This window comes from Salvelinus namaycush, chromosome 5, assembly GCF_016432855.1.
Source record: "Salvelinus namaycush isolate Seneca chromosome 5, SaNama_1.0, whole genome shotgun sequence".
Taxonomy (NCBI): Eukaryota; Metazoa; Chordata; class Actinopteri; order Salmoniformes; family Salmonidae; genus Salvelinus; species Salvelinus namaycush.
Window position 1 is genome coordinate 24,530,853 of NC_052311.1, and position 25,342 is coordinate 24,556,194.

Below are 25,342 nucleotides of genomic sequence, written 5' to 3' on the forward strand. Positions count from 1 at the left end.
TGGCCTCACCCATTAATTGGCCACACCTGATCTTAATGAGTGCTTGTTTCCTTTGAAGTTGGGTCTGTTTGAATAGACTAAAATGAACAGATTTCTATGAGTAAAAAAAAAACTAATTCAATGAATAGAAGAATAGAAATCAGAAGTTCACAAGTTCAAATCTCATTGATGCAGTGCTAAAATAAAAAATACATGTTTTTGCCTGATTAATGCCCAAGCAAATGATTTTCCATGTGTCCTGTCTGTTTGGTGTTCAAATCAGTTAACCCAAACTAAGCTAGGAGTGTTATTAAAAGTCTTATTGAAACATGTTCTCTTCAAATAACCTATAAGTTCCGTTCTAAGAACATTAATAAAAACTCCCAGGAAAACTTTAAGGGAACCATGGTAAAACGTTCTCAGAACCTCCCTGAAACCAGAACAGGTGACATTTTCACTTTTGTTGTCAGAACTTTTAAAAAACTTTCTGTTTCACCGGTTAGAAAACTTATGGCTTCGTTCCCAGAACCAATGTGAAACCAAAAATATATGTTCCCACAACTTCCAATGAACCAAATGTGCTAGCTGGGATGACTGGAACTTGTCACAACCAATTACTATCTCTCAGTGATTCTTCCTTTTCATCAAACATATACTTATTTAATTCCCATGATGTTTCATCAGGAGATTTGTAGGTCTACATGTTATGTCAATGCAATATACCTCAGCAAATTAAAACAGTCCACTTGAATTAAAGTTAAGTGAATAGAGTCTATGAATAGAGTGTGATGTCTGTGTGTGGTCACTGTGTATTTAGGTGTGTATGTATATGCCTATGTGAATGTTTGCCTGCTTCACTCTTACTTTTCTCCTTTGTGTTATATTCATTCCTTTGGCATTAGCATTATTGACAGTAAGACTAGTCTGATCTCCTGCTCTCACTTCCACCTGTCAGTTAACGTGTACCATTGTGTACCCAGAGTGTGAGCTGTGATTGATGTATGTGTAGGTGTATGTGTGTGAGAGAGAGAGACCAATGTTAAATGTAACAATTTAAAAACTAATATTTCATTATTATCAAAACATTGATATGTGTCTGCTCATAGGATTCATATAACATAGTATGTTGATATTGGATCAAGGCAAGTCAGTGGAACAAGATTTTAGTAACCTATTAGTGTAATTCCTTTGCCAAAGTGGTACAGTAGGCTATACGGGATGGGTCCAATGATTATATATATACTCTAGATGACATTTAGGGGGCGCTGCTTTGAAGCCACCGTGCCTCCACGGTCAAGATGTCCCTACCCTTACACTAACCCTTACCTAACCCTAACCATTTTACATGTCAACTTCAATGGGGGTAGGGATGTCCCAAAGATCCCAGATAGCACAGACCATCTTGGCACTCCCCACCATTGTAAAAAATATTTTGGAAGCTTGAGAAATGCATTTGTTAATGTCTACATTCGTTTTTGCAACATTTATTCGATTAAAAACACTTTAATGCATACCAATTAATTATATTATGTGAGCTAAGTATACTTTTTGAGATGACTAATGTTACTGCCCCCACTACAACAAAACAATACTTAAATACATGTAATTTTGTCCTTTAAACATTTAATTGAAATACAGTAGAATTCCATTCATTCCTACGGAGGACTGCTCCTGCTGGGGAGTGCCAATATGGCCGACCGGTGGCTTTAACATCATCTATCCATCATCACAGTGAACAATTATTTTAACAGGTTGCTGCGTGCACCCCTTAGTGGTGGTGAGCAGTCATTGCAAGCGGTTCTGAAAACGACGAGGGTTGCGTTTCATAAAACAAGACCTTACTAAAGACTGAAAGCTTTCGTATTAAACAATTCTCACCTGTTTCTAAAGGAAGCCAAGTTGTTTATGTTAGTGTCAGGCAAAAGACCAACACAGCCGAACATCTTTAAAAAGTGTTATTTTCTGGTAAGAAGAACGAAACGGAAGTAAATGCAAAAGTAGCATGGATTTATTTCCGGTGACGTCAGCTCTTGCCTTGACGCTTCACGCGGGAAACGGCGAGGTCTCCTCATCACATTTACAGTAAGACATCAAGTTTTTGTTCTTTTTATTTAGGGAGATAAATAGTGGATTGCAAATATATGTGTATAAAACCAGATAAATTAGACAAGTAAAACTGCCCTAGCTACTATTGAATCAAATAGTTATCGAAGCAACTCAACATCATCACTAGCCAGCTAGCATGCTAGCCACACTCGACTGGCATCCATTTACTAGCCATCTCGTTACATGTCCAGCCATCTAACGTTCTACGATAGATAGCTAGTTAGTATCTGCATGTTCAAGCCACAAATAAAGCAGCTTGCTCATTGTTGTTCATTGACTACTAAGCCTTTGTAACCGCATTGAGTTGTCACGCTAGCTATCGTATTTTGTTATTGGCTAGCTACTTAGCCTAACTACATGTTTTGATTTTGCAAAGCTAGCTAGCTAACTAGCTAGTTAGATATTAAATGAAATGGCAACAACAGTCTGTGTCACCTGTTGACTCTCAGATGAATTAGCAAAATAGCTAGATATATTACAACTTGAGCTCCTCTGAATTAACATTGCTAGCTGGATAACTGTTTGACATGATCTTCCTCTGTGTCCTCAGCTGAGCATCACTTCTTGCAGAGGCAGAGATGGGAGACACGCTGGAGTTCAACGAGATCTACCATGAATCCAAGGGGTCCTGGGTCAGTAACTAGCTATTCAAATGCTTTCACAATAATATTGCAATAAGTCACAGATTTGGCACATTGTGCACATGTTACACATTAAATATGCATTGACGCAAAAATGACAGACAGTATGCTAGCCAGCAAAATAGAACTAGATTATCTGAACGTGAAATTGATTTCAATATGATTTAAATATTTAGGCCTATGTATGTAGCCTACTGTATTGTATTTATCTTTTAATCCAGTGATCTTGGTTTTAATTTGAAGCATCTGTTTATCCTTTGCTTGTTTGTAGCAATTGCAAAGACATTGGCAACTTTCTATTTGTAGTCTACTTCGTTCTGAAGTTACCGGTGGTCACAGAGACAGATAAACATCTGGATTCTATGTTTAGCTGAGATATTCTGTCTATAAAGTGACTCGGACGGACAAAAAAAGCATTTAACGATGCACTTAGCTGTTTTAATAGTGGTCTGAGGCAGTCGGTAAATAACAAGCGTTTTCAATTGCAACTTTAGTAATGGAGGTTTTGGGAAACAGCTCAAAGATTTTAATGATGCTCCTACAAAAGTTCTAATGACGAACTTAGCCTTAAGATGCTTTTGGAAAACCGGGCCCTGATTAGTTGAATCAGGTGTGTTAGGCCTGCCTGGGATCAATGTGGAACAAATTCCTGCACACCCTGTGGATCTCCAGGACCAGGATATAAGTAGACATGGATATTAGGGTTGGCACTATACCAGTATGAAGAGGACTTAATTCCTTGAGGAAAACAGTCCTAATGTTAGCAACAACTTTTATGTTGTCACATTTGTTTATTTGCAAGCAATAGCACATTATATTTGACAAAAGTAGGTTTTAAAGGACCATAGAGTGAAGTCTTTGCTTCGTGTTTTCTTTTTAGCCAAGGAAAATTGAGTATTGTAATGGATATACAAATAAATTGCCACAATCTGGCACTGGCACCAACCAAAACTCAGCATCTAGCTACTAGCAAGTTTGTCAATCGCAGTAACCTAAGTGCATTTATGTGTGTGTGGTCTCTCTGCAGAACGACGGTCGTCTGCGGTTCAGTAAGCAGAATGTGGTGTATAAGAGCAGTAAGACCGGGAAGGTGGACAACATCCCGGCAGCAGAGCTGTCTGTGGCCACATGGAGGCGTGTGTGTCTGGGACACGGCATCAAACTGGCAACCAGCAACGGCCATGTCTACAAATACGACGGCTTCAGAGACACGGTGAGGCAGTGTGTGAACGAGTGAGGGAATTTGTTTGTAAATGGTTGTGTGAGCGACGGCTGTGGTTTTGTGTTAATTTGTGAGTTCTGTGTGGGTAGGTGTCGGGTGAGCTTTTAGATAAGTCCGTTGATCTGTTCACACGTGACTGTGTATTGTGCAAGAGTGGATCTGTGCGTCTCTGCGTGTGTGAATGTGAGTGCATGTGTGTATAATCTAGCCTTACCAGTGCTGCTACAGATCTCCTGAGGTTAGCTGCTACAGAGAGAGAGAGAAGCAAAGCTAGTCTCCTGAGGGTAATCATTCTATTTTTGAAGATGGGATCTTCTGACTGAGGGTTTAGACAACGGTGTCACTGTCACTGGTGAGGAATTCAAACATTGGTTAGTGGAGCAGCCAGCGAGTCAGTCACTTTGATGTGTTCACCCTCTATATCCTCTAGGGTTGACCCCATTGTTGTCGACTGGTCGATAGGCTGTTGTTCGACCGAGATTTCTTTAGTCGAGCAGTAGCAACATAAAAAAAATATATCTTTGTGTACAATACACCAGTCTGATTGCCGCCTGTCTGAGTGGACTGATCCATTGTGGAGGCCGTGTTGATGGCACAGTCCATCACTGAGACGTGATACTGAAATTGTATATGGTTAAATTATGTACGAATAATGGTGTAACACAAATAAAAAGTATATTATTTTATAACAAATGCTGTTTTTCCCCTGTTGGTTAGTGGACCGCGTTTCTGAAACCCATCAATGCGCTGTTGAATTGACACCTTTTCCTAGACCATGTTGCTATGTGCATAATAGCAATGTTAACCAGCATATTGGTGTTGAGAACAATGCGGCGGAGGCAGCAGCTGAGTTAGGAGAAGAGAAAACAGCACTTGCCTTAATTGTCTTAGCAAAGTGAGGAGAGGGGAAACCAACTGAATTAGGTCTATAATCAATAGCCTAACTGTTATGTGCCTGGCTTTATAAATCATCCATATATATATATATATATCAGTGCATTCGAAAAGTATTCAGACCCCTTGACTTTTTCCAAATTTTGTTACATTACAGCCTTATTCTAAAATGGATTAAATCGTTTCCCCGCCCCCCCTCACATCTACACACAATACCCCATAATGACAAAGCAAAAATTAGGTGTTTATACATTTCTGCAAATTTATGAAAAGGGGGAAAAAATGAAATATCACATTTTACATAAGTATTCAGACCCTTTAGTCAGTACTTCGTTGAAGCACTTTTGGCAGTGATTATAGCCTCGAGTCTTCTTGGGTATGACGCTACAAGCTTGGCACACCTGTATTTGGGGTGTTTCTCCCATTTTTCTCTGCAGATCCCTTCAAGCTCTGTCAGGTTGGATGGGGAGTGTCACTGCACAGCTATTTTTAGGTCTCTCCAGAGATGTTAGATCAGGTTTAAGTCCAGGCTCCGGCTGGGCTACTCTAGGACATTCAGAGACTTGTCCCGAAGCCACTCCTTTGTTGTCTTGGCTATGTGCTTAGAGTTGTTGTCCTGATGGAAGATGAACCTTCGCCCCAGTCTGAGGTCCTGAGCACTCTGGAGCAGGTTTTCATCAAGGATCTCTCTGTACTTTGCTTCGTTCATCTTTCCCTCGATCCTGACTAGGGTTGCAAAGGGTCTGAAACGTTTTCCAGAAATGTTCCATGGGAAGTTAAGCCCTGGAATTTTGATTTAAATTCATCAAAAAAGTTAGCTTTTAACAGTGAACCTTTTTTGTGGGATACACATAAGGCAATTTTTGGTCTTGTGGCATATTTTGGTTAAACTTTCCCCAATTCAATGGAATTGCAACCCTCTGCATGCACAGTGCATTGTTCCGTCACATCTGCAGTGCACTCTTCCATCACATGTGCAGCTGATTCTCAAGATCTTGCACACTAATAAGATGCTATTGAGGCCACACTACTACACTGTCTGAGCCATGGACTACATGCTTTCTGGTAAGTTTTGATTACAATACTGGGTGTGGTGAATATATTTTATAGGACATTATTTTTTGTTAACTAGTATATAGTAGCCTACAGCAAAGTGTGTTTAAATAATTTCTAACTTGTTAACAATTTCTGCTAGTTAGTTTTTGCTACCCTGTGGGTTTTTGCTTGCTTGAGCCTGCTAACTGAGGAGTGTTAATCCACCTGTTTCCATACATGTTTCATTTTAGAACATTTATGTTACAAAGGAGTTGTTTAATCTAATTGCTTAACTATTTATCTGTACATGGAATTGTATTTGTCATTTTTTTTTACAAAAAAATTATCATCTTTACAGGACAATGCCACAGGCACTAGCTGACGTGTGGAGACATTTCACTGCAGCTAATGTAGAAGGAAAAGCTGTGTCAAATCATGTGAAGAATGCAACGAAGATGCAGAATCATCTGGCCAAGTGCATAAAGTTCCCTCAGCGCTCACAATAAGCAACCTCTGACAAAAGTCCCTCTACTTCTATTTGAGGTGAAAATGATGAATCAGACACCTTATCGATAGCAACAGCTCATGGTCCTCCTGGAATCAGAAGTTTTTGTGACTCAATGGAGGAACGTTGTCAGATAAATGATGAATGTCTTGCTCGAGCTGTGTATGCAACTGGATCAGCTCTGATGCTCACAGGCAATGTGTATTGGAAGAGATTTCTGAATGTTCTTCGCCCAGCATAAACCCCTCCAACCAGACATGCTTTATCTACGAATTTGCTGGATGCAGAGTTCAACAGAGTTCAAGTGAAGGTCAAGCAAATCATAAAGAAAGCAGACTGTATTGCAATCATCTCTGATGAGTGGTCGAATGTTCGTGGGCAAGGAATAATTAATTACATCGCCACCCCTCAACCAGTATTCTACAAGAGCACAGACACAAGGGACAACAGACACACCGGTCTCTACATTGCAGATGAGCTGAAGGCAGTCATCAATGACCTTGGACCACAGAAGGTATTTGCACTGGTGACAGACAATGCTGCGAACATGAAGGCTGCTTGGTCTAAAGTGGAGGAGTCCTACCCTCACATCACATCCATTGGCTGTGCTGCTCATGCATTGAATATGCTCCTCAAGGACATCATGGCACTGAAAACAATGGATACACTCTTCAAGAGAGCCAAGGAAATGGTTAGGTAGCAGCAATCTAACTCACCAAGCAAAGTGAGAAGAATAAGAGCACCACATTGAAGCTTCCTAGCAACACCCGTTGGGGTGGTGTTGTCATCATGTTTGACAGTCGACTGGAGGGGAAGGAGTCTCTCTAAGAAATGGCCATATCACAGTCTGCCGATATGTACAGCCCCATCAAGGGGATCCTCCTGGATGATGTATTTTGGGAGAGAGTGGTAAGCAGCCTGAAACTCCTGAAGCAGTAGCCATTGCACGGATTGAGGGAGACAATGCCTTCCTGTCTGATGTTCAGACTCTGCTTGCAGATGTAAGAGAAGAAATCTGTACTGCCCTGCCCACTTCACTGTTGCTCCAAGCAGAGGAAACTGCAGTTCTGAAATGCATCCAAAAGCGTGGAGACTTCTGCCTGAAGCCTATACACGCTGCAGCGTACATGTTGGACCCCAAGTATGCTGGCAAGAGCATCCTGTCTGGTGCAGAGATCAACAAGGCCTATGGTGTCATCACTACTGTGTCTTGCCACCTTGGCCTGGATGAGGGCAAGGTTCTTGGCAGTCTGGCGAAGTACACTTCCAAGCAAGGGCTTTGAGATGGAGATGCAATATGGCAGTCGTGCCAACATATCTCATCAGCCACCTGGGGGAAGGGACTTTGTGGATCTGAGGCTCTTTCCCCTGTTGCCTCCATCCTCCTCCAAATCCCACCAACATCAGCCGCCTCAGAGCGCAACTGGTCCTTGTTTGGGAACACACACAACAAAGCACACAACAGGCTGACCAGTACAAGGGTTGAAAAATTGGTTGCCATCCGGGCAAATTTGAGGCGTTTTGAGCCTGACAACGTGTCATCCTCAACAAGGTTGGAAAGTGACAGTGAGGATGAGGCCTCAGTCTGATGTTCAAGTGGTGGACATTGAGGCGGTTCAGGGAGAAGACATGGAAGCCTGAGAGGAAGACATGGAAGCCTGAGAGGAAGACATGTGGAAGCCTGAGAGGAAGACATGTGGAAGCCTGAGAGGAAGACATGGAAGCCTGAGAGGAAGACATGGAAGCCTGAGAGGAAGACTTGGAAGCCTGAGAGGAAGACTTGGAAGCCTGAGAGGAAGACAACCAAAGCTTTAGGTTCTACACTATCATTTTACAGATGTATGTTGAAAATGTTTTTGGGAGATGTGATGGATCATTCAATATTCCCTTTTGTTGTTCAGTGAAATCATCCCTTGTGAAGTGTCAACTCATTTAATTAAAGTTAAATTTGGAACCAGATCTGGGGGTTTTTTCTATTGGAAGGATTTAATCATTTGCAATTATGTCTGTTTATGATAAGGTAAAAGGTTGATGTTTCTGTCTCCATATGATATGGTCATTATATCCAATGCAAAAAACATCTACATTTTAAATGGTATTAATATTAATTTGCATATATTCCTGTTAATTCCCACGGAAAGTTTCCACCTCTGAATATTCCCCAAAATGTGCAAACCTAATCCCGACTAGTCTCCCAGTCCCTGCCGCTGAAAAACATCCCCACAGCATGATGCTGCCACCACCATGCTTCACCGTAGAGAGGGTGCCAGGTTTCCTCCAAACATGACACTTGGCATTCAGGCTGATTGGTGGAGTGCTGCAGAGATGGTTGTCCTTCTGGAAGGTTCTCCCATCTCCACAGATGAACTCTGGAGCTCTGTCAGTGATCATCGGGTTCTTGGTCACCTCCCTGACCAAGGCCCTTCCCCCCTGATTGCTCAGTTTGGCCGGGCGGTCAGCTCTAGGAAGAGTCTTGGTGGTTCCAAACTTCTTCCATTTAAGAATGATGGAAGCCACTGTGTTATTGGGGACCTTCAATGCTGCAGACAGTTTTTGGTACCCTTCCCAATTCTGTCTCTGAGCTCTACGGACAATTCCTTCTACCCCACGGCTTGGTTTTTGCTCTGACGTGGTGTCAACTGTGGGACCGGTGTTTGCCTTTACCAAATCATGTCATATCAATTGAATTTACCACAGGTGGACTCCAATCAAGTTGTAGAAACATCTCAAAGATGATCAATGGAAACAGGATGCACCTGAGCTCAATTTCGAGTCTCATAGCAAAGGATCTGAATACTTATGTAAATATGGTATTTCTGTTTTTATTTCATACATTTTGTAAAAATGTCTAAAAACCTGTTTGCTTTTTCATTATGGGGTATTGTGTGTAGATTGATGAGGGGGGGGAAATAATTTAGTCCATTTTAGAATAAAGCTGTAACGTAACAAAATGTGGAAATATTCAAAGGGACTGAGTACTTTCCGAATGCAGTGTACCTACAGAGATTAGACCGATCCTGCTTCTGTTGCCTGTTTAGCGTTTGGTTAATAGCTTACTGATTCCGTGAACGGCAAGCCTCACGCAACAATTTCATAAATTGGGCTGTTTTTAATCTTTGCTCTGCTGTAATAAAGGCTTTACACTTTTCTTTGCGTTAGACCAGCCTCACTGGTATTATTTTATTGATTTAGTATTGTTTAATCTGTTACAAATTATCTGACAAATTATCTGACAAGTTATGCTTCTAATAATAACCCTCCTTTTTCTTTGATCTCCTTTTTGTTATTACTATCATTATAATAAGTACTTTCATTATTATTAGTAGGCATAATATAGCAGCCTTGTATAACCACCATTGAGCTGTCGGCCTAAGAGTGCAACCTGTTTAGTCTTAATATTGTAACTTACTTAGGCCTATATTTCAATACTTATAGGCTGTTGTAACAATCAATCATTTATTTGTTCATGTCATCACACAGCGTACGGGTCATTCATGATGTGAAATGTAATCAAGCATTTTAGTTTTAAAATAACACCGTGACCATTGAATAATTAGCGTAAATAATAAATTGGCCTGAACCATTCCGTTTCAGAAATTGCATTCACGAATGAATGTGACTGTTTTTAGTTTTTGCTGTAAAAAAGGCTTTACGAAAAGAAAAACAAACGTTACAACTGGTACGCCTGTAATTTATTTTGTGTTTACATTGTTCCAAACGGTCTGAAATGATATTGTAATCTAACAGCACCTGTTTGGCGCACACACAGGCCTAATGTGCACACAGCGCTTGTTCCATACCTTCTGTTTCTTGATCTCCAGTATTTTCCGTAACTAGTCAAATGTATTCCTCACATCTGACTTCCCCTTTACCTCCTGCGCAACCAGTAAGTATTTCCCCGTTTCAAATGTATTTTTAACGTCGTCTGCATCCATTTTGCTGTCACGTGTTATGGTGTTCAGAGTTTGTTATAACCAATTTATTTATGACGTGCTATAGGTCAGGCCCTAGGGTTGAGGGAATGGGGAATGTTTTTTTCCTAAACAAATGAGGGATTTCGGGTGACAACTTTTCAGTAAGAAATGACTGTCATAATGTTGCAGCTTCAGCAACAAGGACAGCGCGATACACACTGATGTTCCCTGGTGGTCTCTGCAGCAGGGAGGACAGAGAGTCAACGGGTGCTAGTCACACATTCACTCGCTGTCCTTTTTTAAAAACATGGCTCAACAAGTCTGAGCAAGGCGGCACAATCAAACCAATTGCGGTCGGACTCCCTCCAGTTATTTGTGTCTTTGAATTATTTAATCAAACAGTGCGCTTAAAGCATCAGACAAGCTCAGTGCATATAGTTGATTTGATTAAAACAATCGATTCATATATGAAGAAATGAATGTTTAAAAATTTAGACCAATCACTTGGTCGAAAGAACAAGGTCGACCAAGATTTTTTTTAGTCGGGGACAGCCCTAATATCCTCACTGGTTCGACACCACCTCAGCCTACTTCTCATGTACAGTACCAGTCAAAAGTTTGGACACACCTACTTATTCAAGCGTTTTTCAAAAAAAATTATATATATTTTCTACATTGTAGAATAATAGTGAAGACCTCAACACTATGAAATAACACATATGGAATCGTGTAGTAACCCAAAACGTGTTAAACAAATCAAAATATATTTTATATTTGAGATTCTTCGAAGTAGCCACCCTTTCCCTTGACAGCTTTGCACACGCTTGGCATTCTCTCAACCATCTTCATGAGGTAGTAACCTGGAATGCATCTAAATTAACAGGTGTGCCTTGTTAAAAGTTAATTTGTGGAATTTCTTTCCTTAATGTGTTTGAGCCAATCAGTTGTGTTGTGACAAGGGGTGGTATACAGAAGATAGCCCTATTTGGTAAAAGACCCGAGTCCGTATTAGGCCAGAACAGCTCAAATAAGCAAAGGGAAACAACAGTCTATCATTACTTTAAGACATGAAGGTCAGTCAATGCGGAAAATTTCAAGAACTTCAAACGAGTGATGGAGTGCTGCATCAGATGACCTGGCCTTCACAATCACCCGATCGCAACCCAATTGAGATGGTTTGGGATGAGTTGGACCGCAGAGTGATGGAAAATCAGCCAACAAGTGCTCCGCATATGTAGGAACTCCTTCAAGACTGTTGGAAAAGCATTCCTCAGTAAGCTGGTTGAGAGAATGCCAAGAGTTTGCCAATGTAAAATTAAAATATATTTTGATTTGTTTTAGACTTTTGTTACATGATTCCGTATGTGTTATTTCATAGTTTTGGTGTCTTCACTATTATTCTACAATGTAGAAAATATTCCAAATAAAGAATAACCCTTGAATGAGTAGGTGTGTCCAAACTTTTGACTGGTACTGTATAGACAATGTGTTGCATGTCTGTGCTGAACAAGTAATGATCATGTATTTGAATTGCGACTGGTGAGTTGCACTGATGACGTATCACAAGTCATCTGTTTACTAATTTGGTACCTAGTGTAAACAGCACTGCACTTACCCTGAGTTTGTTTTGCACTGATCTGGACTCCACTCTGTTAGCCATAACTGGGTCTATTCACTAGGCACAATTTACGAAACCTAAACAAAGAGGGCTGACGCACTGGGAGGGACAATCCTGTCCAATAGAAAACACTTGCTTTTCGTTTCCTGTTGCAAAACTCTTGGTGTCCACTAATGCATAGGACTCTGGTGTCAAGATCACATAGCGACATCTGTGTTACAGAGCATCATATTAGTTAGGGGGAGAGGAAGAGGGGTGTTGGAATGGAACAGATAGGGGACGGGGAGAGGTGGAGGGAGGATTGGGACCGTGTTTTTTGGGGCGGGAGGAAATTGGTGTGTGTGTAGAGGCTGGGATGAGTGATTATTATGCCTGTGTCATGTAAGCATCAGCACTCTGCCAAAGGAGTAATGAAAGATGGTGCTCTACACATTGGACCTGATGAGGACAGCAGGAACACACACACACACATTGATATGTACATCTTTACATAGTTACCGGTCACTCATTACACACACGGACAGATTTATATCCAGTATATACTATATAATGTAAACTTAGATCTGTATATACGGGCTGTCACACACAAACACAATGTCTTCATACATCTTTACAAACACACGCACCGATGCTGTCAACACACTGATCTGATGTTCTATACACACACAGATGGACACGCATACACAGTCTGGCGTATATTCTCTCTCTCTCTCTGTCCAACACACACACACGCACGGTGGGCTTTCACACTCTACTAACCGAACACAAGGGTTTTCAAACTGGGGTTTTCAAACCGGGGTCCAAGGTACTGCAGAGGGTTGGCAATGTTGTAGAAAATATTTTTACCATCATGGATACCATTTTTATGTCTCTGCGTCCAGTATGAAGGAAGTTAGAGAGTTTTACGTGGCGATGCTAACTAGCGATAGCACAATGATTGGAAGTCTACAGCAACAGTTGGCCTGCTAGCTGTTCCTGTTAATCCAACTCTGGGGAAGTAGATGAATGGATTCATTGCTAAAATCTCGAGCAATCCTTTTTAATATAGAGGAAATTACAGTAATTTCAGCTAATTGCAGGGTTTTTTCTGTATAGAAAATTCTTAGGCGGGCCATCTGAGTGCACATTTTTGGGATGGAAAAACAGTTTGCTTCAACTTAACCTTTACGCTCGTGGGAATTGGCCTATATGGAGAAGTAGGGCTGGGACCATACCAGTATTGTGATACTCGTTGGTATTCTGGCAAGGAAACCAAGCAGATTTAACTTATTTAGGAAAACAGATCAAATTATGTTGTCATCCGGAGTCGCATTTTATTTATTTTCCATGCTAAAGCACACTATAATTGACATAAAACAGGGTTTTAAAGGACCAAAGAGTTTGGTCTGCTTCGTGTTTTCAATTTTGCCATGTAAAAAATATTGCTTTACTGGTATCATCCCTAATTGGATAGGGCTAAATTGAAATGTTTCTTACAGAAGAAAAACATATTCATAACCATGGTAGCAATTGAAAAGAGACAGTTTCGAGATTATGGGAAAATTATTAGACCAAAGCTGAGGAGGACAGAACAGTTCAGCTGACACAAGACTGAATCATTTTTTTTCTCCCCAATTTTGTCATATACAATTGGTAGTTACAGTCTTATCGCCGCAACTCCCGTACAGACTCGGGAGAGGTGAAGGTCGAGAGCCGCGCGTCGTCTGAAACACAACCCCGCCAAGCCGCACTGCTTCTTGGCACAATGCACGCTTAACCCGGAAGCCAGCCACACCAACGTATCGGGGGAAAGAAACACCGTACACCTGGCGACCGTGTTAGCATGCATGCGCCCGGCCCGCCACAGGAGTCGCTACAGCGCGATGGGACAAGGACATCTCGGCCGGCCAAACCCTCTCCTAACCCGGACGACGCTGGACCAATTGTGCATCGCCGCATGGGTCTCCCGGTTGCGGCCGGCTGCGACACAGCCTGGTATCGAACCAGGATCTGTAGTAACAGAGGTGGCACTGCGATGCAGAGCCTTAGACCGCTGCGCCAGTCGGGAGGTCAAATGTATTTTTATGTGAATTTTAAATGTATTGTACTTTTTGCCGCAATTGTTGACAACAACATTTGAAAATACTCTGGCTACATTCAAAATGTAGGGTAGGTGCAACATAAGACTACGACATGACAAGGGTTTGAGTGAGAGGACTAACTCGTGTCTCCAAGGTGTCACACACCTCTCCAAAGTGTGCACAGTTCCTAAGAAATTTCAATACAATTTTATGACTCAAAAGTAACTCAATTATTATGGTGTTTTTTTGGGGGGGTCTTTTAGCTGTGCCGTTGAGGAACACAACCTTGCATTCCCCGCCCTCACACAATTACTGTTGTTTACGCAATCACAAACGCAATCCAAAAAATGTGTAAATCACAATCTGGGTCAGTTGGGCATCATTTGAAAGTCTGCTCTATTGCCAACATGACTAGCTATGTTATAAAATACGATATTAGTGTCAGGCGTTCCCCATGCAGTTCAGCTTATACCGATAATCATTTTGGTGCACATAGAAAGGCCTAATGAGCCATGAGTGCATTCAGGTGTCTTCAATAGACAAATGGACCGATGCTTTTTTTTAGAACAACCATCAAACGCTGTGATCGTAAACGTTGACCTGTATATCAAATCAAACTTGTGCCGAATAGAACAGGTGTGGACTTTACCGTGAAATGCTTCCTGACAAGCCCTTAACCAACAGTGCAGTTCAAGAAGAGTTAAGAAAATATTTACCAAATAAACTGAAGTAAAATACTTTTTATTATTTATTTGTATTTTTGTAACACAATAAAATAACAATAACGAGCCTATATACAGGGGGTACCGAGTCAGTGTTACAGAAATCACAGAAAATGTGCTTGAGAACAGCAAAATGTTCTCGCCACCGCCAAGATACAGTACCTTCACCTTTCTAGCTAATGGGCTATGTCAATGAACTGTGGGGAGGTCAAAATAATGAAACTACCAAATCAATGTGGATGACAAGGCATCTATTTGTTTGCTAACATGATGAGGTCCCTGGGTCGCCGGTTTTCATGGGCAGGGGTCCCTGGGTCGCCGGTTTTCCTGGGCAGGGGACCCTGGGTCGCAGGTTTTCCTGGGCAGGGGTCCCTGGGTCGCCGGTTTTCCTGGGCAGGGGTCCCTGGGTCGCCGGTTTTCCTGGGCAGGGGACCCTGGGTCGCCGGTTTTCCTGGGCAGGGGTCCCTGGGTCGCTGGTTTTCCTGGGCAGGGGTCACTGGACAAGAAAAGTTTGAAAACCCCTGACCTAACAGACAAGCTGATACCCAGGTGCATAAGCTCTATTTCCCATTCGTTCTCCTTTTCCTCTCTCAAAAACACACACATACACACTGTCCTTTCACACACATGTGGAAGTGATTGCGGTGTGTGTCTGGGTGCTCCAGCTCTAATCGGGCCGGCAGGATAAATAAACGGGCTGATTGTAAGCTGCGAGAAGGAGAGAGCGACCAGATTGAGCTGTGATTAATTAGCCTCCTCATCAAGGGGGAGGAAAGAGGGATGTTTCTTTTGTTTTTACCTGAATAGTGTGAGCAGTAAGAATTTAACTGAGAACATCTTTCCTCTCTTTCTATTTTGCTTTCTCTCTGCCCCCCACCCCCCCTTGTCGTCTCTCTCTACTCCCCCCTCGTCTCTCTCCCTCTCTCTCTGCCCCCCCCCTCGTCTCTCTCTACTCCCCCCTCGTCTCTCTCTCCCTCTCTCTGCCCCCCCCCCCCTCGTCTCCCTCCACTCCCCCCTCGTCTCTCCCTCTCTCTCTGCCCCCCCTCGTCTCCCTCCACTCCCCCCTCGTCTCTCTCTTCCTCTCTCTCTACTCCCCCCCTCTCTCTACTCCCCCATCTCTTCATTCCCTCTCTCTTTGCCCCCCCCCCCCTCGTCTCTCTCCCCCTCTCTCTACTCCCCCCTCTCTTCACTCCCTCTCTCTGCCCCCCCTCGTCTCCCTCCACTCCCCCCCTCGTCTCTCTCTCCCTCTCTCTCTACTCCCCCCCTCGTCTCTCTCCCTCTCTCTCTACTCCCCCCCTCTCTCTCTGTCCCCCTCTCCTCTTCTCTACCTCCCTCTCTCTGCAGGATTATGAGAGGATCTCTGAGTTCTTCAAGGCCAACTACAAGGTGGAGCTGACAGAGAAAGATATGTGCGTGAAGGGCTGGAACTGGGGCACTGCTAAATTCTCTGGTAAACAACACCCTCTAAATGTCACTGAACACGTATCCCACAACACCAGCAGAGGATCTAACTGTCCTGTAATTCCCTCCTGGATGGCTGGCATATTTACAAAACAACCCTTTTCATCTCTGGATCTCTCTTACTGATCTGTTGTAGCATTCATTGTAGTATTCCTCCAGCTATGTTGTGGTGCATTATGGGAGCTGTGGTTTTGAACCCCCCCCCCTCTTTCCCCTCCCTCCGCAGGTCCATTGCTGTCGTTTGACGTGAATGACAGCTCCGTGTTTGAGATCCCCCTGGCCAGCGTGTCCCAGTGCGCCACAGGGAAGAACGAGGTGACGCTGGAGTTCCACCAGAACGATGACGCTGAGGTCTCTCTCATGGAGGTCCGTTTCTACGTCCCCCCCGGCCCCGCAGACGAGGGGACAGACCCCGTGGAGGTAACCCACGCTCTACTCTGTCCTGCCGCTGGCTGAATGGCGTGATCGTTGGTGCCTTACTGACTTCACCCCAGCAGATGGCGCCACCACTACAGCTGTCCCTATACTCAGAAACAGTTCATTTTCACACCAACGTCATCGATGCGGTGGTTGACGGTATTCCAGTTTTAACCCTGTGTCCCTATCCTCCCTGTCAGGCGTTTGCCCAGAACGTGCGGTCTAAGGCAGATGTGATCCAGGCTACAGGAGATGCTGTGTGTGTCTTCAAGGAGCTGCAGTGCCTCACACCCAGGGGCAGGTACTGTGGCATCAGCACCACGAACCACTATTCATCAGTATTATCCGTCGTTGTTTAGTTGAATATTACTCTCCATTTATCAGATTGATCCACATTGTTCACTTGGCTCAACGCTAGCCAGCCCCCCCCGCCAATGAAAACCTATCACATACTAGACAAACACCAACTTTGAAGGCAGGCCTTCCTCTCTTTCTTGTTCACCCACGTTCTTCTCCCTCTGTGCGTCAGGTATGATATCCTCATATACCCTGCCTTCCTTCACCTCCACGGTAAGACGTTTGACTACAAGATACCCTACACCACCGTGCTGCGTCTCTTCCTGCTACCAAGCAAGGACCAGAGACAGATGTTCTTCGTTGTAAGTGTGTGTGTGTGTGTGTGTGTGTGTTTTGATTGAGGTGAGTGGTTGACAGTCGAGTGTAGATTGTGTTAAGATGGTGTGGGGCCACCAAACGTGCAGACAATAGTAAGTAAATGCAATAATTCTCACTTCAAAGCCCTTGCCATCGTCTCCGATTCATAATCATTCTGTCTTCTTCTACCCCCCCTGCCGTCTGTAGATCAGTCTGGACCCGCCCATTAAGCAGGGACAGACGCGTTACCACTTCCTCATCCTGCACTTCTCTAAGGAGGAGGAGCTGAAGCTTACCCTCAACATGAGCGAGTGAGTGGGAGAGTGAAACCACAGCAGCTCAACACCACATGGGAGAGGAAGAATGAACTTGTATTGTTGGGTGGCGAGAATCGCTTAATACAATGTCTGATCCCCTCTCCCCCGTTCTTTCTCCCTCTACCATCCCTCTCTTGCCCCTCCCGCTCCCTCACCGAAGGGAGGAGGTGGAAAAGCGTTATGAAGGGAAGCTCAGCAAGAATATGTCAGGTTCTCTCTATGAGATGGTCAGCAGGGTGATGAAGGCTCTGGTCAACAGGAAGATCACCGTGCCCGGAAACTTCCAGGGGTAAACGCACACATACACACCAGATCACCGACACACCAGATTCACGCACAACACACACACCGGATCACAGACACACCGGATCACCGACACAACACACACACCGGATCACAGACGCAACATACACGCCGGATCACATACACACCGGATCACAGACGCAACATACACGCCGGATCACATACACGCCGGATCACATACACACCGGATCACAGACACGCCGGATCACAGACGCAACATACACGCCGGATCACATACACGCCGGATCACAGACGCAACATACACGCCGGATCACATACACGCCGGATCACATACACACCGGATCACAGACGCAACATACACGCCGGATCACAGACACGCCGGATCACAGACACGCCGGATCACAGACACGCCGGATCACAGACACAACATACACGCCGGATCACAGACACGCCGGATCACAGACACAACATACACGCCGGATCACAGACACGCCGGATCACAGACACAACATACACGCCGGATCACAGACACGCCGGATCACAGACACAACATACACGCCGGATCACAGACACGCCGGATCACAGACACGCCGGATCACAGACACAACATACACGCCGGATCACATACACACCGGATCACAGACGCAGCATACACGCCGGATCACATACACGCCGGATCACAGACACAACATACACGCCGGATCACAGACACACCGGACCACAGGCACAGCACACACACCGGATCACAGACGCAACACACACGCCGGATCACAGACACAACATACACGCCGGATCACAGACGCAACACACACACCGGATCACAGACACACCGGATCACAGGCACACCATACACTCAGAATAACTGAGTCTCCCTCCTCTCCCCTGTAGTAACACCCCTGGGGCCCAGTGTATAACGTGTTCCTACAAGGCCCAGTCCGGCCTGCTCTACCCGCTGGAGCGGGGCTTCATCTACGTCCACAAGCCCCCAGTGCACCTGCGCTTCGAGGAGATCTCCAGTGTCAACTTCGCCAGAGGCACCACCACAACGCGCTCCTTCGACTTCGAGGTGGAGACCAAGCAGGGGAACCAGTTCACCTTCAGCAGCATAGAGAGGTATTAGAGGGGACGGAGAAACACACACACGCTACCGTGTTGATTCTGTGTCGAATTCATGGTTCCTCTTTCTCTCTCTCGTCACAGGGAAGAGTACGGGAAGCTGTTTGACTTTGTAAACGCCAAGAAACTCCACATCAAGAACCGAGGGTTCAAGGAGGTAACCTTTAGGAGATGTTTACTGTGGTGGACATACATTCAACTCCTCTCCAAGATAAATGATGTGTTTGTAAATATTGATGATGTCACTCTCTTCTTGTCTGTCTGTTGTGTACCCCTGAAGAAGAAGGTTGGTATGGTTACGGGGGTGTGGGAGTGTTGGCTTGATTTTTGGTTTGGAGCGATTACTGCTCGCATGGTGTGTGTGTTGGGGGGGGGGCTTGTGTCTGTGTATGTTGGCGGGGGGGCTGTAATTCTAATCATGGTGGTTGATTTCTGTGAAGAACCATGAATGATTTACTAATCGGTATATGATTGCTGATTATGCTTATCCACAGATGTGTTTTGGAGAGTGTGTGTGAGAGAGAGGTGTGTGAGTGTGCGTGGTCTTGTTCTTCTATCCTCGCTGGGACCGGAAATCCCCCAAATTCTCCAAGGATAGTAAAACAAGAGAAATTCTCCGTTGTGGGGACATTTCCCAGAAAATCTATTTTAGGCTTAGGGGTTAGGGCTACAATTAGGGTTAGGGAAAATAGGATTTAGAATGGAAATCTAATTTAGGTCCCGACGAGGATAGTAAAACATGCTGTGTTTTTGTGTGGGGGGCGCTGCCTGCGTTGTCTTGACTCATGTATTGCCCAAGGCATTGCAGTGTGTTAACTGAAAGATGAAACACATCCTCTAAACCAAATACAGGAAGTCCTGATTTTACTCCCAGAATGCTCTCTGGTAATATAAGCAGCCCACTCTGTCCATCAGTGCCCTACTCCGTTGCCCTGGGTGGTAATCGCCACGGCAACAAACTACTAGCTTGAGGTCACCTGAATGGTCAAGAACTACAAAGGATCCTGTCTTCCACTTCCTCCTGTTCTGTTTGTCTAGCTTAGCTTTTAACTTAGGGAGAATCTCATTACATTTCCTTGATTCCTCGCGTCCTCTCTCGAAGCCTCCTCAAAACACATTAGATGAGGTCAGAGGTCTTTGACCTTCTCATCCAATGGGTTTTAAGGACGTGAGGAATCAAGGAAATGCAATGAGATTCTCCCTTAGTCTCTCCATTCCCAGCAGTAGTCCTACAGGTAAGGAGGTAAGGAAAGGAAGCCATTGTAAAGTGTTGGAACACAGCCCCTTCTGTACAGTAACCTGCTGGCCATAGGAAGAGATACAGGGCCTTGTTGGAGCATCATGGGTAGTGTAGTCTCTGATTCTCTGCTGCCCCCCGACATGGTATAAAGGCTAAGAACAACGAGTACAGTGACTCAGACGACGATCAGCACGATGCCTACCTGGAGAGGATGAAAGCCGAGGGCAAGATCAGAGAGGAGGGAGACGGCAGCAACGACTCAGACGAAGAGACCGGTGAGTGACAGCTCCCGCAGCTATTAGGGTGGCCAGGCCGCTATGTGCCAGCTCCCGCAGCCAATAGGGTGGCCAGACCATTGATTGACAGCTCCCGCAGCCAATCAGGGCCTCCCTAATAGAGCTCAATGGGACTCATTCATACATGAAGAGATTTAAATATGTCGTAGGTCTGGCTATTGTGAGCTAGTTGTGTCCCTGTCCAAGAGAGCAGCAGGTTTGGGGGAGAGCTGTTACTGATGTTCTCTCTTTTTACTAGATGAGTCTTTCAACCCTGGAGAGGAGAGTGATGTCGCTGAGGAGTAAGTTTTTACCCGTCATCCCTCACTCATTCTCCCATTGCTTACTTCAGCCCCCCCTCTCTCTCTCCCTCCCCTCTCTCTCGTCTCTATTTAACAGTATTCCTCCCCTCTCTCTCCCTCCCCTCTCTCTCGTCTCTATTTAACAGTATTCCTCCCCTCTCTCTCCCTCCCCTCTCTCTCTCGTCTCTATTTAACACTATTCCTCCCCTCTCTCTCCCTCCCCTCTCTCTCTGTCTCTGTTTAACAGTATTCCTCCCCTCTCTCTCCCTCCCCTCTCTCTTTCTGTTTAACAGTATTCCTCCCCTCTCTCTCCCTCTCTGTTTAACAGTATTCCTCCCCTCTTTCTCCCTCCTCTCTCTCCCTCCCCTCTCTTTCCCTCTCTGTTTAACAGTATTCCTCCCCTCTTTCTCCCTCCTCTCTCCCCCTCTCTGTTTAACAGTATTGCTCCCCTCTCTCTCCCTCAGGTATGACAGTAACGCGTCGGAGAGCGACAGCGGCAGCGCAGGGGATGGCAGCGATGATGAGGGAAAGAAGAAGAAACCTGCAAAGAAGGCCAAAGTAGTGAAAGAGAAGAAGGAGAGGAAACCACGCAGAGAGGTGAGAGAGAAGAGAGGGATTAGGAGTAATCTAGAAGAGGTGAGAGAAGAGGAGAGGGATTAGGAGTAATCTAGAAGAGGAAGGAGGTGAGAGAAGAGGAGAGGGATTGGGAGTAATCTAGAAGAGGAAAGAGGTGAGAGAGGAGAGGGATTAGGAGTCATCTAGGAGAGGGAGAAGAGGGATTGGGAGTAATCTAGAAGAGGAAAGAGGTGAGAGAAAGAAGGGGGAATAGATGATTAATATCTTTGTTTATTATTGTATCAGAGAAAAAATATACCTTTTTGACCTATGGCGGCATTTACAAAGTTGATGTATTTTATGCACATGTGACGTGTGTGGGTGAGTGCTCATGTTTCTCTCGCTCTCTGTCTGTCTTTTAGAAGAAGCAGAAGGACACTAACGCCCCCAAGAGGCCGATGAGTTCCTACATGCTGTGGCTCAACGCCAGCCGCGAGCGCATCAAGTCGGAAAACCCCGGAATCTCCATCACAGAGATCTCCAAGAAGGCAGGAGAGATGTGGAAACAGATAGGGAAGGAGGACAAAGAGGTGAGGGAGGGGGAATGCTTTCTCTACTCTCGGTTTCCTGTATTCTGCTCCTCTCTCCCATTTTTCTGTTTGGGAATTTTGGAATAAAATAATTGTCACCCTAGCGAACTGTAGTTCTGTATTTAAACCATTATTTAGGAAAACAGATTGATAACAAAAGGTTTCTCTCTGCTAGGAATGGGACGGGAAAGCAGAGGAGGCTAAAAAGACCTATGAGAAAGCCATGAAGGAATACAGAGAGAGTGGTGGAGGCTCCTCCACACCAGCCAAGAAGTAGGAGACCAAAAACACACACACAGCCATGAACATCAGATACACACACACACACACACACACACACACACACTACCAGGTGCACATAGAAGCTCTCTTAACACACACACTCATAACAACCTCAATCTTACAACCATCTTGACCCTAGAGTTCCATTTCTCTCCATCAGGGAGAGCAAGAAGAAGGCGGGAGGCAAGAAGGAGGACAAGAAGAGGAAGTCTGGTGGAGGAGAGAAAGAAAAGGAGCAAGGAGGGAACGACAGCTTTAAGAGCCGAGAGTTTATCTCCAGCGAGGAGAGTTCATCTGACGGTGAACGCAAGAAAGCCAAGAAAGCCAAGAAGGCCAAAGGCAAACCCCAGAGCAGGGGCAAGGTACTGTACTGTCACCATGGCAACAGTAGGATGAATTGATGGGATTATCATAGTGAAGAATATCTCTCTGTCTCTGTGTGTCTCTCTGTGTCGCACTCTCTGTGTGTGGGTCTCTCTCTCTGTGTGGGTCTCTCTCTGTGTGGGTCTCTCTCTCTGTGTGGGTCTCTCTCTCTGTGTGGGTCTCTCTCTCTGTGTGTGTCTCTCTCTGTGTGTGTCTCTCTCTGTGTGTCTCTCTCTCTCTGTGTGGGTCTCTCTCTCTGTGTGGGTCTCTCTCTCTGTGTGGGTCTCTCTCTCTGTGTGGGTCTCTCTCTCTGTGTGGGTCTCTCTCTCTGTGTGGGTCTCTCTCTCTGTGTGGGTCTCTCTCTGTGTGTGTCTATCTGTGTGTCTCTCTCTGTGTCTCTCTCTCTGTGTGTCTCTCTCTGTGTGTCTCTGTCTCTCTCTGTGTGTGTCTCTCTCTGTATCTATGTGTGTCTCTGTCTCTCTCTCTCTGCCTCTCACTCTCTCTCGAGCTCTCTTGCTCGCTCTCTCTCTTGCGCTCTGTCTCTCTCGCACTCTGCCTCTCTCGCGCTCTGCCTCTCTCTCGCTCTGTGTCTCTCTCTCGCTCTGTGTCTCTCTCGAGCTCTGTGTCTCTCTCTCGTGCTCTGTGTCTCTCTCTCGCTCTGTGTCTCTCTCTCGTGCTCTGTGTCTCTCTCGCGCTCTGTGTGTCTCTCTCTTGCGCTCTGTCTCTCTTGCGCTCTGTGTGTCTCTCTCTGTGTGTCTCTCATTTTGTCTCTGTCTCAGGAGTCTGAGGAGGAAGAAGAGGAAGCAATGACCACACCCCCCAGCTCTGCAGAGGACTCTGACTGAGGAGAGGGGGAGGAGCCTCGCTGGACCTGCTGAAGACATAGCAACGAATGGGGAACATTTGGACAAGTTTACTCAGTAACCGGTGCACGAAGAAACGCAGATCATATCATACACACACACTAAGCGTTAAATGGACCAATAATTTGTACTCCCGCTATGATGTCCTACACATTCTCTGAAAGTGAATACCTCTTGCTGTGCTGACAGACTATTTGTTTTCCTGATGCTAAATAGAGGGTTTATCAACAGACTAAGTCCGATCTATCCAACAGCATATTATGTACTACATTACCCATGATTTTACTGGGTTCTATTCTATTCGCCCCATGGGGGTGGTTGTAGTTTAATAGCACTGAGACATGCAGAGGGGTCTTCAGTCTTGAGTTTTTAAACTGTTTAGAGAAATTAAGAACTGCAATTCTGTGCGTTTTTGTTTATTTGCCATGTCAAGTTTGTCTTTTTCAAAGTGAAAGAATAAATCTTTTTTTAATAAAATGTGAGTGATTGTTTGTGGGCACTTGAGGAAATTACAGGAACTGAGATGGGTGGGTGGGGGGGACATTTGGGAGGATTGGGATGGAGCCAGGTGAGAGGATCCATGTATTGTATGATTGGAGGACTATCAGGTAGAGGAATGAGATTTAAACCAATAGAGATTGGTCTCTACCCTGAAATGAACCTCAAGACCACAAGCTCTCACACACACAGTTGGCTATAATATGTTGTGAGGTCAGCAACCACATCAGATGGAATATCAAACGGAGGCAGATGAGGACCGCATTATCACACCCACTTACACAAATGATAATAGGCAGAAGAAGTACACACACTTCCAAAAAGACCTTTTTCATGCTTTTTATTAACTGGCTCTTCATTGAGCTTGTTGTAGATAGTTTGATGTTAGCGGCTGTACTGAGAGATATTACATACATGAAGGTTTATGCTATGTTGTTCAGATGTGCCACATTAGCCAATCAACAAATCATACATCTGGAAATATTAACCTATGTTATTATAGGCGGGGAATGGTTTTGCCCTTCGGAATTGGAGGAGAGGAGAGAGGCAAAGAACGGTTCCCTGTATAATAGCAGAACAAGACCAGTTGTAGTGAGTGTGTGGAGGGAAGGGACAAAAGGTGAACCATGAGGAACCTCATCCTGGATGCAGAAAGTTATTTAAACGTTCAATGTAGCCATTTTTATCTCAATGTCAAATCATTTCTGGGTAACAGTTAAGTACCTTACTGTGATTGTTTTCAATTAAAATGGTAAAAAAAAAAAAAGCTCAGCAAAGCGCAATTTCTCTAGCAATAATTTTGTTAGGACTGTCTGGGAGTGGGGGAAGGGGAAACTGAAAATTGGTCACCATGGAAGGCCAAAAGTCCCTCCCACTAAAACAGGCAGAAATTTCAAGTGCTCTTTTCTAACAGCTCTTACACTGAAAGGGCTTATCATAATTTTCACAATTTCACAGTATTATTCCAAACTGATAGTGTGGAAATATATAAAACACAGGAAAATCAAGTTTTTGAGTGCACTGGGTCTTTAAAACAAATTATTCTCCTGCTACTTATATACAGTTGAAGTTGGAAGTTTACATACACCTTAGCCAAATACATTTAAACTCAGTTTTTCACAATTCCTGACATTTAATCCTAGTAAAAATTCCCTGTCTTAGGTCAGTTAGGATCACCACTTTATTTTAAGAATGTGAAATGTCAGAATAATAGTAGAGAGAATGATTTATTTCAGCTTTTATTTATTTATTCACATTCCCAGTGGGTCAGAAGTTTACATACACTCAATTAGTATTTGGTAGCATTGCCTTTAAATTGTTTAACTTGGGTCAACTGTTTCAGGTAGCCTTCCACAAGCTTCCCACAATAAGTTGGGTGAATTTTAGCCCATTCCTCCTGACTGAGCTGGTGTAACTGAGTCAGGTTTGTAGGCCTCCTTGCTCGCACAT

At 44.5% G+C, this 25,342-nt stretch overlaps 1 protein-coding gene across 5 annotated transcripts; it reads left to right on the forward strand.

Moving 5' to 3' along the window:
- Nucleotides 1-1,963: 1,963 nt before the first annotated feature.
- On the forward strand, nt 1,964-23,877 carry ssrp1a (structure specific recognition protein 1a). 5 transcript variants are annotated; one of them, XM_038993790.1, is made up of 19 exons: nt 1,964-2,061; nt 2,636-2,717; nt 3,754-3,939; nt 16,041-16,146; nt 16,384-16,577; nt 16,775-16,875; nt 17,104-17,233; nt 17,436-17,539; nt 17,706-17,834; nt 18,698-18,922; nt 19,010-19,082; nt 19,206-19,211; nt 20,317-20,440; nt 20,700-20,742; nt 21,207-21,339; nt 21,720-21,887; nt 22,063-22,160; nt 22,309-22,531; nt 23,312-23,877. In XM_038993790.1, exons 2-19 carry the CDS (start codon nt 2,664-2,666, stop codon nt 23,375-23,377), a joined length of 2,163 nt encoding a protein of 720 aa, XP_038849718.1. In that variant the 5' UTR covers nt 1,964-2,061; nt 2,636-2,663; the 3' UTR covers nt 23,378-23,877. The 5 variants fall into 5 exon arrangements, with proteins under 5 accessions (XP_038849718.1, XP_038849721.1, XP_038849719.1 ...); XM_038993793.1 differs by having other exon boundaries at nt 22,330-22,531; XM_038993791.1 differs by lacking the exon at nt 19,206-19,211 and having other exon boundaries at nt 20,314-20,440.
- The last annotated feature ends 1,465 nt before the right edge of the window (nt 23,878-25,342 follow it).

What these genes read in the sequence shown, in the direction of transcription:
- ssrp1a (XM_038993790.1), top strand. Translation starts at nt 2,664, where the DNA reads ATGGGAGACACGCTGGAGTTCAACGAGATCTACCATGAATCCAAGGGG. An exon ending in ACGACGGCTTCAGAGACACG is followed by an intron (nt 3,940 to 16,040) that starts GTGAGGCAGTGT and finishes CTCTCTCTGCAG; the next exon opens with GATTATGAGAGGATCTCTGA. An exon ending in GAGAGTGATGTCGCTGAGGA is followed by an intron (nt 20,743 to 21,206) that starts GTAAGTTTTTAC and finishes TCTCTCCCTCAG; the next exon opens with GTATGACAGTAACGCGTCGG.